This window comes from Muntiacus reevesi, chromosome 2, assembly GCF_963930625.1.
Source record: "Muntiacus reevesi chromosome 2, mMunRee1.1, whole genome shotgun sequence".
In the NCBI taxonomy this organism is placed as follows: domain Eukaryota; kingdom Metazoa; phylum Chordata; class Mammalia; order Artiodactyla; family Cervidae; genus Muntiacus; species Muntiacus reevesi.
The window spans coordinates 62,663,067-62,678,995 of record NC_089250.1 but is presented as its reverse complement, the minus strand read 5'-3'; the positions used below and the strand labels follow the sequence as shown (position 1 = coordinate 62,678,995).

The window sequence follows — 15,929 nt, the reverse complement described above, 5'->3', positions numbered from 1 at the left end:
GCTGGCCACTTGGATTGTGAAGGGAAGTCTAACATTTTAGAGTTTGTGGCAGCATGGGAATGAATGTAGACAGTTTTTAAAAATAAAAAATGATGCCAAACAAAACACTTTATCTGTGATTCATACTCAGCTGTATTATCTCCTGCTTTTGAAGTCATGAAAATTTATTTTCCTTTTTGTTGTACTCTTCTGTTCCTGCTCACGGAGAGGTAACTAGTTCTTTATTAGAGTCAGTAGGTTAGGGATTTAAAGCCTTTTATTTAGCACAAATAATAAAACAGAACACTTTGAGTCTGGAGTAAAAATGAATTCCTTGTTTGCTGCTAATAGAATTTTCAACGGAGATTTATAACAACAATTATGGTGCTGATACTTTAGTTTTAGTGGATTCTTATAATTCTGTTTTTGGAGATGTGTTTTAGGGAACCAGTTCAACACAAGCATAAAATTAAGGCTATATGTTACATTATTTATTTCTAGCCTACTTAAATAGCAAAATTTTTTTTAAAAGCTGGATATGATTTTAAGCAAGCTACAAAGGGAACATGGCTTATTAAGTGATAACACCACAACAGGTTGAAATTATGAAGACTGTGGAGCCTAATAAGCATAATAGTATATCAGACCAAAAAGCTGTATACAAGTTGGTTAATAGGCTCTGATAGGCATCCTGAAACTCGGGTAAATAAGGACTGGAAGGAGGTATGCTGAAAAGAAAAAAATCATTTTGGGATTATGAGGGAATAGATCTTATGTTCAAAACTTTGATTCTGTTGTACTGTCTTTCCAATGAGAAAAATAACCAGTTGTTCCCCTTTCACTTTCAGTAAGTGACGAAATGTCCAAGGACTGTTTGAGCATCTTGTATAACACCTGTGTCTGTGTAAGTACCCCTGCCTCTGGGACCTCATTTATTTCCCTACCACATCTGCGGTGCCTGAGGAAGGGAGACTTGAATGGGGGTGGTAGACATGACAGCTATCTTCACACATGGGAGAATTGGACTTATGGACTTACGTGTGTCTGAGAACTAGAACCAACAGGTAGAAATTGTGGGGTGGCAAAATTTCATAGTAATTGCTAAGAACCATGGCTGATTCAACAGCTACTGAACTCCTCTAGCCCTGGAGGAGTCCAAGCAGAGACTGAACAAATACTTGTTAAATGGATGCAAGCATTGGAAGAGTGTCTATGACCTTTTAGGATTTCTTTAAACTCTACTGTGCCTACTCCTTCATTTTTATTGTTAGAAAACAGAACAAGAACCAGAAGGCCCACCTTGTGTTGAGCAGGACGCTCATCTAGGTTGATCACTGAGGGAGAAAAATGGTGACTGGAAGAAGCGGTTTGGTAGAGAGAGCATAGCACTTAGTGCTGGGAGTTGATTCGGGGTTCTGGCTCTTGTCTTCATGCTTATTCATTCTCCCTGTGCTTCAGTTTCATTTCTTAGTAGAGTGTGGCTAGTAATCATATTAATAACACCATAGGGTTATTGTGAGGATTAAATGAGATGATAGATGTGAAAGCACTTTGTAAAGCAATATACAGTGTTAATTTTTGTAAGACACAGTACCTGTCTTTTGGGAGCTTATGTGGTAAACTATAAAGAGTGAATCATATACAACAGAAGGAAACAGATGCTGTTGTAGAAGTGAAACCTATATGCAGTGAAAGCACAAAGGAATATTTAATTTCATTTCATTGCTTGCCTCATTCAAAGAAAGATTTCAGACATCTTGTTAGGAGCATGTAAAATCTACCAGGATCATTAATTTAGAAGCAGGTATCCAGGAATTGGGCTGAACATAAAATCATCTGTACCATGGATGGGGTACAAATTTGGGTTTAAGCTTCTTAGCAACCAACACAAATAGGGGAATATGTTTCAGTGCTTAACACAGTTAAACATCTGTTATAACAGTGCTCTGCAATAGAAATATAACACAAACCATTCAGGTTCTTTTTATTTTACCTTTAGGAATAACGTGTTTATTAGTTCAGGATTGATATCCTAAGGTAAAAATCAGCATCCACCAAGATCTTGGCAACATACATGATAGACCATTTGAATAAAAATAATTAAACAGGGATAAGCTTTGGATATAACTATAAACATACAGGAAATAAAAACTGAGGTCCTGAGCAAGAGAGGTATGTCTTAGGGACATACAAGTGAAAAATAGTTTAGGGGCCTAATCTGTCAGTAAGTTCAGAGTTCAGAAGGATTCATCAAAGACTACTGTCAACAAAAAAGGCTAAAGCAAGCTTAGTCTACTGATCAGTTGAAATAAAATATTTAAAAGGAGTTACGCTCCTGGGTGTGACTCAGCAGTGGTGCCCTGCTTCCACGGCTGTGCAGCTTTCCTCTGGGGCACTTGTGCCAGACATTTCCTCCCTCCTGTTCCCTCGGGCCATCTCTCTGTGGTAGGCCGCAGTCCTGGGGTCCTGGCCCCGGGACTGCTTTCCAGTCCCCACTCTCCAGCTTCCGGCCCACCGGTTGACCCGCATCCCAGTCCACACTTCGGGTGCATCTTAAAGACCATGGGTCCTTGGAAAAGTGATGGAGAAGGAGTACTGTCAGGCCAAAAAGGCCCAAAGCAGATTTAAAGCTCCTTTGGGGACAAAGTTTTATGGAGTGAAACGTGTCATGGAAGAAGAAAGTATAGTTTATGGAAGAAACTGAGACATTCTGTGACATTATCCTCATTTGTCCAGTAGTGCTCATTCATCCCTTCCAACACAGCAGGCAATCTTTTTATAGAAAGATTAAAATAATAGTATAGTTCAGTGGTACGTATCATTTACTGTTTACCTGGTTACATTTTAGGAACAATAAATTGATCAAAACTCTCAGCTGAATTAAAGTGGTTTTTGTTTTTGTTTTTCTACCCAAGAAATGCGGATCAAAGTAGTTCATTTTTTCAAAGGGAAAATATGCCTTGTGGTTTATGATTAGCCACCTTAATTGCCTGTTGCATATACATTAGCTTGAACTTAGATATTTCCTGTTAGTTATTGTTAGCAACACTTGTCCTTTCGTGAAACCAGTATCAGAAAACTTATACCCTTTAAGACATTCTTTATAAAATGTATAAATTCTTCAAAAATATTTGAAAAGGAGTGTTACTGCATGCAGATAATCATAATTTTGAGTTTGCCTCTGTAGCCTACGAAAGCAAATTGTTTCATTTATTTTTTTAAATGCCCTTTGATGTTTCAAAACAAAAAGAAATTCTAATTCCATTGACTGACTTTAAAATCAGCCATAATCATTAGTCTTCAAAAGCATTTTGCACAGATTGGATGCCTGGATTCTAGAAGAAGGCATGTGCTGGTGGTGGTCTCCAAGCAGCACACAGCCCTTCCCAATATTCTCTTATCCTGTTTAGAATAATCATATCAGTTTCAGAAAAAAAGTATTCATTGTACATTAACCATTTAGAGGTCATTTAAATAACAAATGTATTGTAAAAGACATGTAGAATTCTAAAACTGAAGGTTCACACCTGTTTTTTCTTTTTTAAAAAGGAGTTATGTAATAAACCTGCACCTAACCTGCATTTTAATTTTTTTTCCCAATTATTTTTATTAGTTGGAGGCTAATTACTTTACAATATTGTAGTGGTTTTTGCCGTACATTGACATGAATCAGCCATGGATTTACATGTGTTCCCCATCCTGAACCCCCCTTCCAGCTCTCTCCCCATCCCATCCCTCTGGGTCATCCCAGTGCACCAGCCCCGAGCACTTGTCTCATGCATCCTAACCTGCCTTTTTAGTCACTGATTAGGCTATGTATATTTTGTGTTTGCTTCTGTGTGCCACATTTTTAAAAGTATAAAAATGTATTATACTGGTCTCTCAAGAATATTAGAGTATAATATAAAAACACTCCAAAAACAGATGAAATAACCCATCACTCCAGCATACTAGGTTGTTTTAAATAGCCTCATAGCCAGTTTTTTCGAAAGTAAGAAGTAGGAAGAAGTAGTTGAAGTTACTTTTAACAGTGTGTTTTATTTAATACAGTGTATATCAAGAATACTATTCCAACATATAATCAACATGACTAATTATAAGTGAGATAACATGTAATCAGTATGAGTAATTATTAATGAGACCTTCTTTTTTTTTTAACTTTCAAAATCCAGTATGTTTTTTACTCTCACAGCACATCTCAGTTCAGACTAGCCACATTTCAAGTCCTCAGTAGTCACATGTAGCTAGTGGCACAGGTAGGCACAAACAGACCAATAAGATAAAAATAAGCTAATTGTTCAGGTAGTGCACAATTATTCTTATAACTAAAGCCAGTAAGAAATTGTTCTTATTAAAAAAAAGATGATGCATGTATGATGTAAAGACTCCATCATTCACAGCTTCCATGCTGTTAATAGTCTTATGGGGCAGTCTTACAAGAGTGTTTGTTAATAATGATACCTAATGTTAATGATACTCCAGTAGAACACAGTTCAGTTTTAATAAAGGGCAAGGAAGGGGAAGGAAAGACAGGGAAAGAAGGAAGAAAAAAGAAAAGGAAAGAGAAAGAAAATGAAACAAAGAAAGGAAAGAGAAGAAAGAAGAAGAAACAAAAGCATAAAGAAGATAGGATGATGTGGTCCAACCTTGTGCTGATCTGATTTACATCCAGGTTAGATGGCAACCTAGGGCTTTTTTTTTTTTTTTTTTAACAGGAAATAGCATTTATTGGTGAGCGTGATTAAGGAGGGAACAGAGCTGATGCTCATGAGTGCAGGGCCCGCCATTTGTCCAGGGGACCACGATTAGGGATGTATTTGACCCCACAGCCGTCCGGGATGAGTCACTTTTCTGCCACCATGTTCTCAAATTCATCCGCATTAAACTTGGTAAATCCCCACTTCTTGGAGATGTGGATCTTCTGACGGCCAGGGAACTTGAATTTGGCCCGGCGGAGGGCTTCAATCACATGCTCCTTGTTCTGCAGCTTGGTGCGGATGGACATTATGACCTGGTCACTGTGGACCCTGGCCACTGTGCCCTGGGGCTTTCCAAAGGCACTGCGCATACCTGTCTGGAGTCTAGATTGAGAAACAGCAGGCCAGTCATGAATGCCCACTAGGAAGAGTTGTCTCCAAGGTCCCTTAGGGCTACCTGTACAGGCAACAGGTTGCATACACTACCAAGGAGGCTGCTGTTTGCAGCCATCAAACCTAGGGCTTTTAAAGTTGCAAACACCAGTGCCTCCAAGGATCAGGTGGAAAACAAGGTTTGCCTGTTTTGGAGTGGGAACTTGAGACTAACCTGCGGTAAGATTGTCCTGTCTAAAGACTTAAATTCAAAATTTAAAAGGTGCTGCTGGCCAAATAAAACTTGGCCTACTAGGTGCTGGCCTCTAGCGCTTGATTTAAATACTAGGCAGATACTAGGTTAAGAACCTATGATGGATATTATTTAAAAACTCCTCCCCAGAAAAAAATGCATTTGTACACAGTGTTTTATATATGGTTTTAGGAATTTAAGGCCTCAGCCACAATTCCTGGTATAGCATGGAATTGCTTTTCCAGTGTCTGGAGGGGATATTTTGCCCTTCATATTTTATTTTGTGGTTTTAACCTGTTCTGTCTTTTCTTCTCCCTTGATAGACGGAAGGGGTTACAAAGCGTTTGGCAGAAAAGAATGACTTTGTGATCTTCTTGTTTACACTGATGACGAGTAAGAAGACATTCTTACAAACAGCAACCCTCATTGAAGATATTTTGGGTGTTAAAAAGGTGAGTTGAGTTCTCTAACTGGTGCATGACCAGGTGGAGCAGAATGTCTCAGACAGTTATATTCTTTTTTTTTTTTCCTCCCCCCCCCCCCCGACAGTTGTATTCTTAAACATGAGTAATATATAAGAACTCTTTCAAAGAAGAGTTTTACCATATTCCTTATAAATACTTAAATATATTTATAAATATATAATATTTATTATAATATATGCTAATAGAATATTTTATATAAACATATAAATACTTAAAGATATTTTAAAATACTTAAATATATTTAAGTAACACAAAAAAATAACTTTTTTGTGTTACTTAAATATATTTGCTAGGTTATGCTCCTTATAACGAGTCTTAAGTGACTTTAAAACTTAAAACAGATTGAAATCAAGCTAATTATAAAACTCAAAAGGACAAATTAATGTGAATTTAATGTGTTAGCTAATGTTACTTTGCTAAAATCAAATTGTCCCTCATTAATTATTATGATGCAGGATCTTTTTAGCATAGCTCTTCTGCTATATGCTGTGCAGGGACTCTGTTTTGCTATCACTTCTCTATATTTGAACTGTTGTGAAGCTTTCTTGTGGTGATGTTTGACTTTCACTTGTTATATTCACCTGTGATTTTTCTCATTAATCTTCAGCAGTTAGTTTTAATTGACACCAACGTAGGAAATAACAAATATGAGCACTGAACTCCTGCTACTTGGTCTTAAGATGGACTTTCAAATGATCCAGAATATGCTTTAAAGAAAAAAGGCAAACTGTAATCAAAAGTACTAAATTAAAAACTTGTCATCAAGCACTCACAGACCTCCCCAGAACACATCTGTAGACATGTTAGAGAAGCACTGTATTAGATTTTTGGCGTAATGCTTATTAGGACCTGGTTTTCTTCCCCCAGTCCGTGTCAGTTACAGTTGGCAGATTTCTTTCTTTTACTGAGGAGGTGGGAGTTAGCATTGCTCTTAGAGTTGCTGTTGCAGTGAAGAGAGCACCGTGTGCATTGTGGAGATCCCCGCCTTCACTCCTGTCATCCTGCTGCACTTTCCCCAGGCTCTGCTTGTCATTGCCCAGGCCAAAGATGCACAAGTGACCCATTGTCTGTAGGAACACACTGGAGATGTGTGCAGGTCCCAGACAGACCCTTTGTGCCCTTTGATGAAAAGGCTTTGTTATTTTTCCAATAATTGTATGTTCCAGTTTGTGAGAAGGGGCTTCCAAGGCAGAAACTCCAAACTCCCTGACAATCTCAGCGTGAGACTCTAGGATTGCTCCTTCATAACTTTGCCCCCTTGTCCGTCATGTGCTCTCTCCCCTTCATACTTTTCTGTTTTGCCAGAAATAGTGATGAGTTCTGCTAGATGTTAGTGCAGTTTGAAAGAATAGACACCGTAAAGAAAGTGGGAACACAAGCCACAAACTGGGAAAAGATATTTGCAACTCATTCAACTGACAAAAGGTTGGTATTCCCAATTTATCATGAGGAATTCCCTGGTACTCCAGTGGTTGGAGACTCTGAGCTTCCACTGCAGGGGGCATGAATTCAATGCCTGGTCAGGGAACAAAGATCCCACATGCCACGTGGCATGGCCAAACAACAAAAAAGACCAAAAGCAACAATAGAATTTATCGTGAATTCTTACTCATCAGCAGGGAAGAGACAAATGGCCCAGTAGAAAAATGGGCAGTGATAGGAACAAGCGTTTTTCAGAAGAGAGACAAATGATCCATAAGTATAAGAGAAGATGCTTAACTTCCATGAGAATGTGTATCATTGCAAACACATTACTGCGAACACCTTTTTGTATCAGTGGAGTAAACCTATTTTGTTTTCTAGTTGAATATGTGCCTTCCCTGTAACCCAGCACCTACGAAAGCATTTCCTAGAGGACTGAGGCATTAGTATCGTGGCCTAGATCACCTGTAACCTATGTCCAGGCACACTTGTGGGGAAGCTTAATTCCAGGACAGTGATTCTTTTATTTATTTATTTTTGGCTATGCTAGGCCTTCATTGCTGTGCAGGCTTTCTCTAGTTGCAGTGAGCAGGAGCTCCCCTGTAGTTGCAGTGCACAGGCTTCTCATTGCATTGGCTTCTCATTTTTGGAGCATGGGCTCTAGGGTGCACAGGCTTCAGTAGTTGCAGCACGTGGGCTCAGTAGTAGTGGCTTGCCGCCACTAGAGCACAGGCTCAGTAGTTGTGGCACAGGGGCTTAGTTGCTCCATGGCATCTGGAATCTTCCTGGACCAGGGATCAAACCTGTATCCCTCACATTGGCAGGGGGATTCTTAACCACTGGACCACTAGGGAAGTCCCCAGAACAGTGATTCCTAGAATTAAAATCACTAAATTGAAGCCACGAGGGTGTGAAATCAATTCAGTGGATCTACCAGCTAATAGAAAAGATCAAAATGTATTGTGTATGGGTACTAAGTTTTTGTTTCATGTTTATATACATATTTATGCATTTACCTATGTATGTTTGCTAGGTTGTGATGGAAAATTTATTTTTTGCTCTTGAATATTGTCAGAATGGTTTGGAAGCCACTGCCCCAGAAAAACTTCTGCACCTGTGCATCAAGAAACACATAAGAACGCTTATAGCATTATTGATTAAGAGCCTAAAATCAGATCTCTCTGATCCATCAACAGGAAAATGGATAAATGTCCTCTATTCCCACAATGGGATATTATACAATGAATATTGCTCTAAGCAGCAACATAGCCAAATCATAGAAATTATTAATAGAAGTCAGTCAAAAAAAGATCGTCTATAGTATATCATTTTTACAAAGCTCAAAAATAGGCAAACTCAAATTATACAAAACTTTTTTCACTGAAAAAACAATAATAAAATTCAGGATAGTGGCTACCTGTGGTAGAGAGACAGGGAAATGTGATAGGGAAGGCAACATAGCTGTTCACTTTGTTTTACTTTGTAGCATATATTATACCAAGTATTAAATAAAAATTAGAAGGTAACCCAAAGAAGTGCAGCTGAAGAGTGGGAGGGCCTGGGGTATAACCCACACCCTGAGTTAGCCAACTCCAAGCTGAGAGCTGCGAGTCCCAGTTTTCAGTAACAATAGCCAACATTTATTGTTACTGTTGTTACTGAGAAGCAAAGGTGGAAGAAGTTGTTCCCAAATACCCCTCCACAGACAACCAGAAGTGGGAGTAGGATTCAGGAAGGCTTCTAGGAGTCATCCACTTGTTCAGTAGATATTTATTGAGACCCTCACTACCAGGTTCTATGCACTGAAGCTCTGGAGAGAAGGTAAGACACACCTCGCCTTCAAGACAGTGTCAGTTTATTTGGGAAATTAGATGCAAGAATAGAAAACTTCAAGTTCATGTGATATGTGCAGTGATAGAGAAATACCCAATCCAGTGAAAGATGAGTAAATTTATGGGATGAGGGGTAGCAGGTGTTATCTAAGGAATGTCAGAATGCTTCAGTGCTTCAAGGAGAGAAACTCATGTGATGTATGTGCAACATTTGTGGCTATTAAGAAAGAAAAGAAATGAGAATATAACCAAATAACAAAAAGCATTTCATTAAACTCGGTACTCAATTCATGATAAAAGCTAGGAGTAGAAAGAAAATTCCTTAAGGTGATATTGACTATCTGTTAAAATTTACAGTAGACATCAAACTGAACCTGAAACTTTGGGAATACTTCTATTACAGGAAAAGGGGAGAATATCTATCATTTACTCTTGATAATTGGTTACATAGGCAGGTACACAAGGAGACACCTGTGGGAATGTTCATTGCAAATTTAATAGTGAAAAATTATAGTCCAGTTTAACATACAAATATTTTAAAAGGAGAAAGATGGAATAAATTACAGGGTAAAACAGTGAGAAATGAATAAACCAGACTTAACTTGTATCAATAAAGTTAAATTACATTGTTGACTGTGAAAAATAGGGTATAATATGTCAATTACACTGCATGCAGAACAAAACCATATATTTTTGTTTATTGAGGTATAATTATATTAGTTTCAGATTCAAAATTTTTAAAAATTATACTCCATTAAAATTTATTTTAAGAATTTATTTGGCTGCATCTGGTCTTAGTTTTGGCACACGGGATCTTTTATTGTGGCACATGGACTCTCTCTAGCTGTGGCATGCAGGCTCAATAGTTTGGCACACGGGATCTTTTATTGTGGCACATGGACTCTCTCTAGCTGTGGCATGCAGGCTCAATAGTTGGCGGCATGCAGACTTAGTGACTCCTAGGCATGTGGGATCTTAGTTCCCTGATCAGGGATCAAACCCTCATCCCCTACATTACAAGGAGGATTTTTAACCACTGGACCACCAGGAAAGTCCTTAGGTTATACTCCATTTAAAATTATAAAATACTGGCTGCATTCCCTGTGCTATATGATACACCTTTGTAGCTTATATAGTAGGTTGTGAACAATAACATTTTTGTGGAAATATTTGTAAGTGTGAACATGTGTAGAAATAATAAATAGAGTTCAAAGTAATGGTTACCTTTGAGGGGAAAGAAGTGAAGGCAACTGGATAGGGACACACAGGGGCCTTCAGCTATATTTAAAATATTTTATGTCTTAAAAAGAGAACATCTGTGGCAGTTTCTCATTCATAAAACTTGAATGGTAGACTTTTTTTTTTTAAGCCAAAGTGGGACATATGAGCAAAGGTAGAGAATACAAATAGTGGCGCTCAAAGGGTTTGATCCTCAAACCAAGCCTGTGAGGTAGATTAGTTCCGTTTGACAAATGAGAAAACAAAGACTTAAGTTCTGTGACTTACTTAAGGTTGCACAGCTGCAAATTGCGGAGCTGGGATTTGAACCTAAGTGGTCTAGATACCAAGCTCCATTCTTGGGGGAATGCAGTAGAGCGGCACATTCAATCTCAAATGAACTGAGCATGGGAATTGTTTTCTTTGTGTCTTTTGTAGGAAATGATTCGACTAGATGAAGTCCCCAATCTGAGTTCCTTAGTATCCAATTTCGATCAGCAACAACTTGCTAATTTCTGCCGGATTCTGGCTGTCACCATTTCAGAGATGGATACAGGGAATGATGACAAGCATACGCTTCTTGCCAAAAATGCTCAGCAGAAGAAAAGCTTGAGCTTGGGGCCTTCTGCAGCTGAAATTAACCAAGGTAAACTCTCTAAGTTGTCAGAATTTTTACATTGTAGCACTGAGATCCCTTCCTAAATCTTCTCTTTCAGTATTTCTAGATTTGACTCCCATGTGAGGGCTCCTTGGGTCCACTTAGAGTATGTAAAATTTGTGTGTATCTGTTCATTATTTTGGGAGACCAAGTCCATAGGCATCAGATTTTTTAATAGATCCAGAATTTCAAAAAAGTGAAGCGCCATTATTTATCAAAATTAAAAGTATATATATCTTTTGTTCTGCTACACCTTTTCTGAGTCTTTATGCTATATGCAAAAAATCTTTGGTCATTACTTTGCTGACAAAGGTCTGTCTAGTCAAAGCTATGGTTTTTCAAGTAGTCATGTATGCATGTGAGAGTTGGAGTATAAAGAAAGCTGAACACCGAAGAAATGATGCTTTTGAACTGTGGTGTTGGTGAAGACTCTTGAGAGTCTCTTGGACTGCAAGGAGATCAAACCAGTCCATCCTAAAGGAAATCAGTCCTGAATATTCATTGGAAGGACTGATGCTAAAGCTGAAACTCCAGTACTTAAGCCACCTGATGCAAAGAACTGATTCATTGGAAAAGACCCTGATGCTGGGAAAGACTGAAGGCAGGAAAAGAAGGGGATGACAGAGGATGAGATGGTTGGATGGCATCACTGACTTGATGGACATGAGTTTGAGCAAGCTTTGGGAGTTGATGATGAACAGGGAAGCCTGGCATGCTACAGTCCATGGGGTTGCAAAGAATCGGATATGACTGAGCAACTGAACTGATCCTGACTGATGCTATATGCTACGTGTGTGTATATGTGTGTGTGTGTGTATGTGTCAGGGGAAGATACTGGAGTAGGGCACAGCAGCCCACTCCGGTATTCTTGCCTGGAGAATCCCCATGGACAGAGGAGCCTGGCCAGTCCATGGGCACTGTACACACACACACACACACACACACACATATACACACACACACACAAACGGGGAGAAAGATATATACAGCCATACATTAGAGAGACTGGAAGTTCGGTTCCGGTATCTGCAGCACTGTGATAAAACAAATACTGCAATAGAGTCACACAAACTTTTTAGTTTTCCAGTGCATATTAAGGTTATGTTTACACTATACTTAGTCTACTAACTGTGTAATAATAGCACTATATCTAAAAAAAAGTACATACTTTAAAATATTGCTTAAAGTGCTAGCCATCATCTGAACCTTCAGAGAGTTATAATCTCTTCGCCTCAGTGTTGAGAGCTGCTAACTGATCAGGGTGGTGGTTGCTGAAGCTTGGGTAACTGTGGCAGTTTCTTAAAATAAGACAGCAGTTTGCCATATGGATTGACTCTTTCATGAATGATTTCTCTGTAGCAGGCAATGCTGTTTGTTAGCATTTGACTCATAGTAGAACTTACTTCAAAATTGGAGTCAATCTTCTCAAACCCTGCTGTTGTTTTATCAACGAAGTCTATGTAATATTCTTAAATCCTTTGTCATTTCAGCAGTCTCTTTTTTAATTGAAGTATAGTTGATATACAGTGTGTTAGTTTCTGCTTACAGCAAAGTGAATCGGTTATACATATACATACATCCACTTTTTTAAGAAATTCTTTCCCATATAGGTCATCACAGAATACTGAATAGCGTTCCCTGTGCTATACAGAAGTTTCTCACTAGTTACCTATTTTATGTATAGCAGTGTGTGTATATCAATTCCAGTCTTCCAGTTTATCCCTCCCCCCCTTCCCCTTAGTAACTGTAAGTTTGTTTTCTCCATATATGACTCTATTTCTGTTTTGTAAATAAGTTTATTTGTACCTTTTTTTTCCCCTTTAGATTCCACACATAAGGGGTATTATATGGCATTTATCTTTCTCTGGTTTACTTCACTCAGTATGACAGTCTGTAGGTCCTTCCGTGTTGCTGCAAGTGGCATTATTTCATTTTTTATGGCTGAGTAATACTCCATTGTGTATATGTACCACATCTTTATCCATTCATCCATCAATGGACATTTGGGTTGCTTCCATGTTCTGGCTATTATAAATAGTGCTGCGATGAATGTTGTGGTGTATGTATCTTTTTGAATGATGGTATTCTCCAGGTATATGCAGGGCTTCCCTTGTAGCTCAGTTGGTTAAGAATCTGCCTGTAGGGCAGGAGACCTCCCGGGTTTGAATCCTGGGTTGGGAAGATCCCCTGGAGAAGAAAATGGCAACCCTTTCCAGTATTCTTGCCTGGAGAATCCCATGGACAGAGGAGCCTGGCAGGCTACAGTCTGTGGGGTAGCAAGAGTTGAGTAAGACTTAGTGACTAAACCACCAGATATATGCCCAGGAGTAGGATTGCAGGATCCGACTGGTAGCTCTGGTTTTAGTTTCTTAAGGAAATAGAGGTGTACATAATAGTCCGCTTTGGCTACCATAACAGGGTCGCACAGACTGAGGGCTTGAACAACAGAAATGAGTTTCTCACAGTTTTGGAGGCTGTAGGTCCAAGATGCAAGTGCCATCAGCAGTGGTTTTGGTGAGGCCTCTCTTCCTGACTTGCAGATGGCCACCTTCTCAATGTGTCCTCAGCGTGACCTTCTCTCTGCACATGAACAGAGAGCTCTGGTGTCTCATCCTCTTAAATAAGGATACCATTCCTGTCAGATTAGGACCTCATTTAATTACCTCCCTAAAGACTCTGTCTCCAGATACAGTCATATTGTGGATTAGGGCTTCAACACAAGAATTTGAGGGTGGGGGGATACAATTCATTCCACTCTAGTATGGAAGGCTAAAGTATGTAGGATGTTGCCAGAAAGTTTTTGTTTTGTTTCTAATAAACTATGTCTGTGAAACAGTTTTCTTGACCAGCAAAATGATGATTATGCTATCTTCCTGCCCCTCAGTTAATAAAAATGTTAGAGCATTTTATAGGCTGCTCAGAAACTACCAATTATCTCTTCTGTTAATTCAGATGGGAACAAATCGATCCATCTGTGGGGGAAAAAAGTCTTTCAAATTTTAGTTAGATGTAAATAAAGCCACAGGCCTGGCAATTATCAATTTATAGGTGACACCAAGATGAGAGGGGGTAATTTACACAGCATACATGCTAGAATGGAATTCAGAATCCTCTCAGAGATCTGGAAAGCAGGACCTCAACTGCAGCAGAAAAATTTTCAGGAATATTTGGGAAATACTGATGTTTTAACAAATAGGAGAGACGAGGCCTGTGTTTGCAGAAATTATTGGAAGTTGTGGATGTTTTAATTTTCAACTGGTTTAACATTAGCCAATAGTGTGTGTGGTAACTACTGGTAAAGCTGTGAGAAGTACAAAGATTGTACAGTGCTAGGGTGCCAGTCCCCTGAGATTGTGCATAAGTTGGTGAGTAAAATTAGGCCAGTGAGTTTTTTCCGAGAAGAGAATCCATAACTTGGATCAGCTTTCATCAGAATCCATAACATTCATCAAAGATGAGTGACTAGCAAAAACTCAGGAGCCTGTGGGGTGGGAATCAGTCTCAGAATCCTAAATACTGGGCAGGTCACATCTGAATAGCTGTGTTTAGTGTTCAGGGTGTATAGACTAGGTCTTAGGAACTGCCCTCCGAGGAACAGCTAGGAAAACTGGAGCTGTTTACCTAGAGAAAGAAGGTGTGACTAAAAAATCCAGTGTTTTTGAAAATTTTCAAAATTAGAAGGTTTTAGAATTCAGACTCTTCCTTTTTTATTTTTCGTGGGGGGATATCTACAGTTCTGTCTTTGTTTTGTTTTTGTTCACAAACCACAAGAGGAATAGCAGATATGCAGCAGAAAGTTTGTTCCCCTCCCAGTGGCGACGAATCACCAGTTTCCCATCTGCCCCTCCGGAGGGGGTCTGTGCTTGCCAGGTCACGGGGGCAGAGGAGGAAATGAAAGAAGACTGGCTCCTTCCCGTTTGTACTGATGATGGTGTGAAATAAGCACCGTTCTGCCTCTGACTCTTTTCAGATAGCTTTATCTTGCAAAGCATCCCATTCCAGTACATGTAGAATTACCTGATTCCTTCTTACAAGTGGATAGCCAGTGTATGGGCATACCATAATTTATTTAACTAGTCCCCTATGGATGGAAATTTGGTTTCCCTCATCTTTGTTCCTAGGAATAACAGCCTTTTATATAGAGTGTAATGTGCTGGGTATTTGCCTTTTAAATGTTGATAGATGTTAGCAGATTTACCTTCCATAGAAATTACTAGTTCATCTTCCCACCCTGTATACCCTTCCCAGTATAGGGCTATTTTAAACTTCTTGATATTTGTCAAACTTGATAAGTAAGAAATGATATCTCAAAAAAACAAATGTAAAAACAAAACCAAAAAATTAGTCCCAGTGTATTTTTGTTACTTGAGGTGAAAGTCATATTAAAAAACTAACCACTTAATTCAGTGACTTATAGAACATTTGCAGTTTGTGCAGCCACCACCTGCATGAGGAAAAGTTAGTTTAAATGTAGTTTTATTTCATCTTTATTAATGAGGTCATACACTATTTTATAGTCAGTCACTAATTTGTAGAGGATGGAAAGGGGGCTAAGATGATTTGCCAATTTTTGCTGGGGCTAAATTCATATGATGTCTTATAATCCTCCTAACTAGTTACTTTGATTTTATTTATTCTATTTTTAAAGAATTTTCTTTAAAGTTGTATTCTTTTAGGATTTATTTAAAATTTTTTTGTTATGGGAATCTTGACAGATATAAAAGTAGAGACATGTATGTAACAGTATAATGATCCCTGTTTACGTGTTACCTACTTTCAACAGTTATCAATTGATGGTCTGTCCTTGTCTCTACCCTCTTTTACTTCTCTCTTCCTCACTTTGGATATTTTGAAGCAGATCCCACACGATATAAGATTTCACCTGCATATATTTCAGTGTTTCTATAAGATGGTGATTCTTGAAACATAACTCTTAATACCATATTATACTCTCCCAAAGTAATATTAATATCTTGATATTTTGAAATATCTATTTGTTAATTTTTGATTAGA

The 15,929-nt window shown here is 38.6% G+C and overlaps 1 protein-coding gene and 1 non-coding gene across 3 annotated transcripts in view; one reads left to right on the top strand and one right to left on the bottom strand.

Annotated features, from left to right (window-relative positions):
- Positions 1-15,929, top strand: part of TRPC4AP (transient receptor potential cation channel subfamily C member 4 associated protein) — a 68,205-nt gene that overhangs the window by 25,643 nt on the left and 26,633 nt on the right. For both annotated transcript variants that reach the window (XM_065921874.1, XM_065921873.1), the window contains exons 5-7: positions 828-883; positions 5,625-5,753; positions 10,697-10,904. In XM_065921874.1, the coding sequence (XP_065777946.1) occupies positions 828-883; positions 5,625-5,753; positions 10,697-10,904 (393 nt within the window). The remainder of the gene's footprint in view (positions 1-827; positions 884-5,624; positions 5,754-10,696; positions 10,905-15,929) is intronic.
- Positions 5,106-5,237, bottom strand: LOC136162221 (small nucleolar RNA SNORA70). Its single transcript, XR_010662039.1, has one exon. It is a non-coding gene; the product is annotated as a small nucleolar RNA SNORA70 (small nucleolar RNA).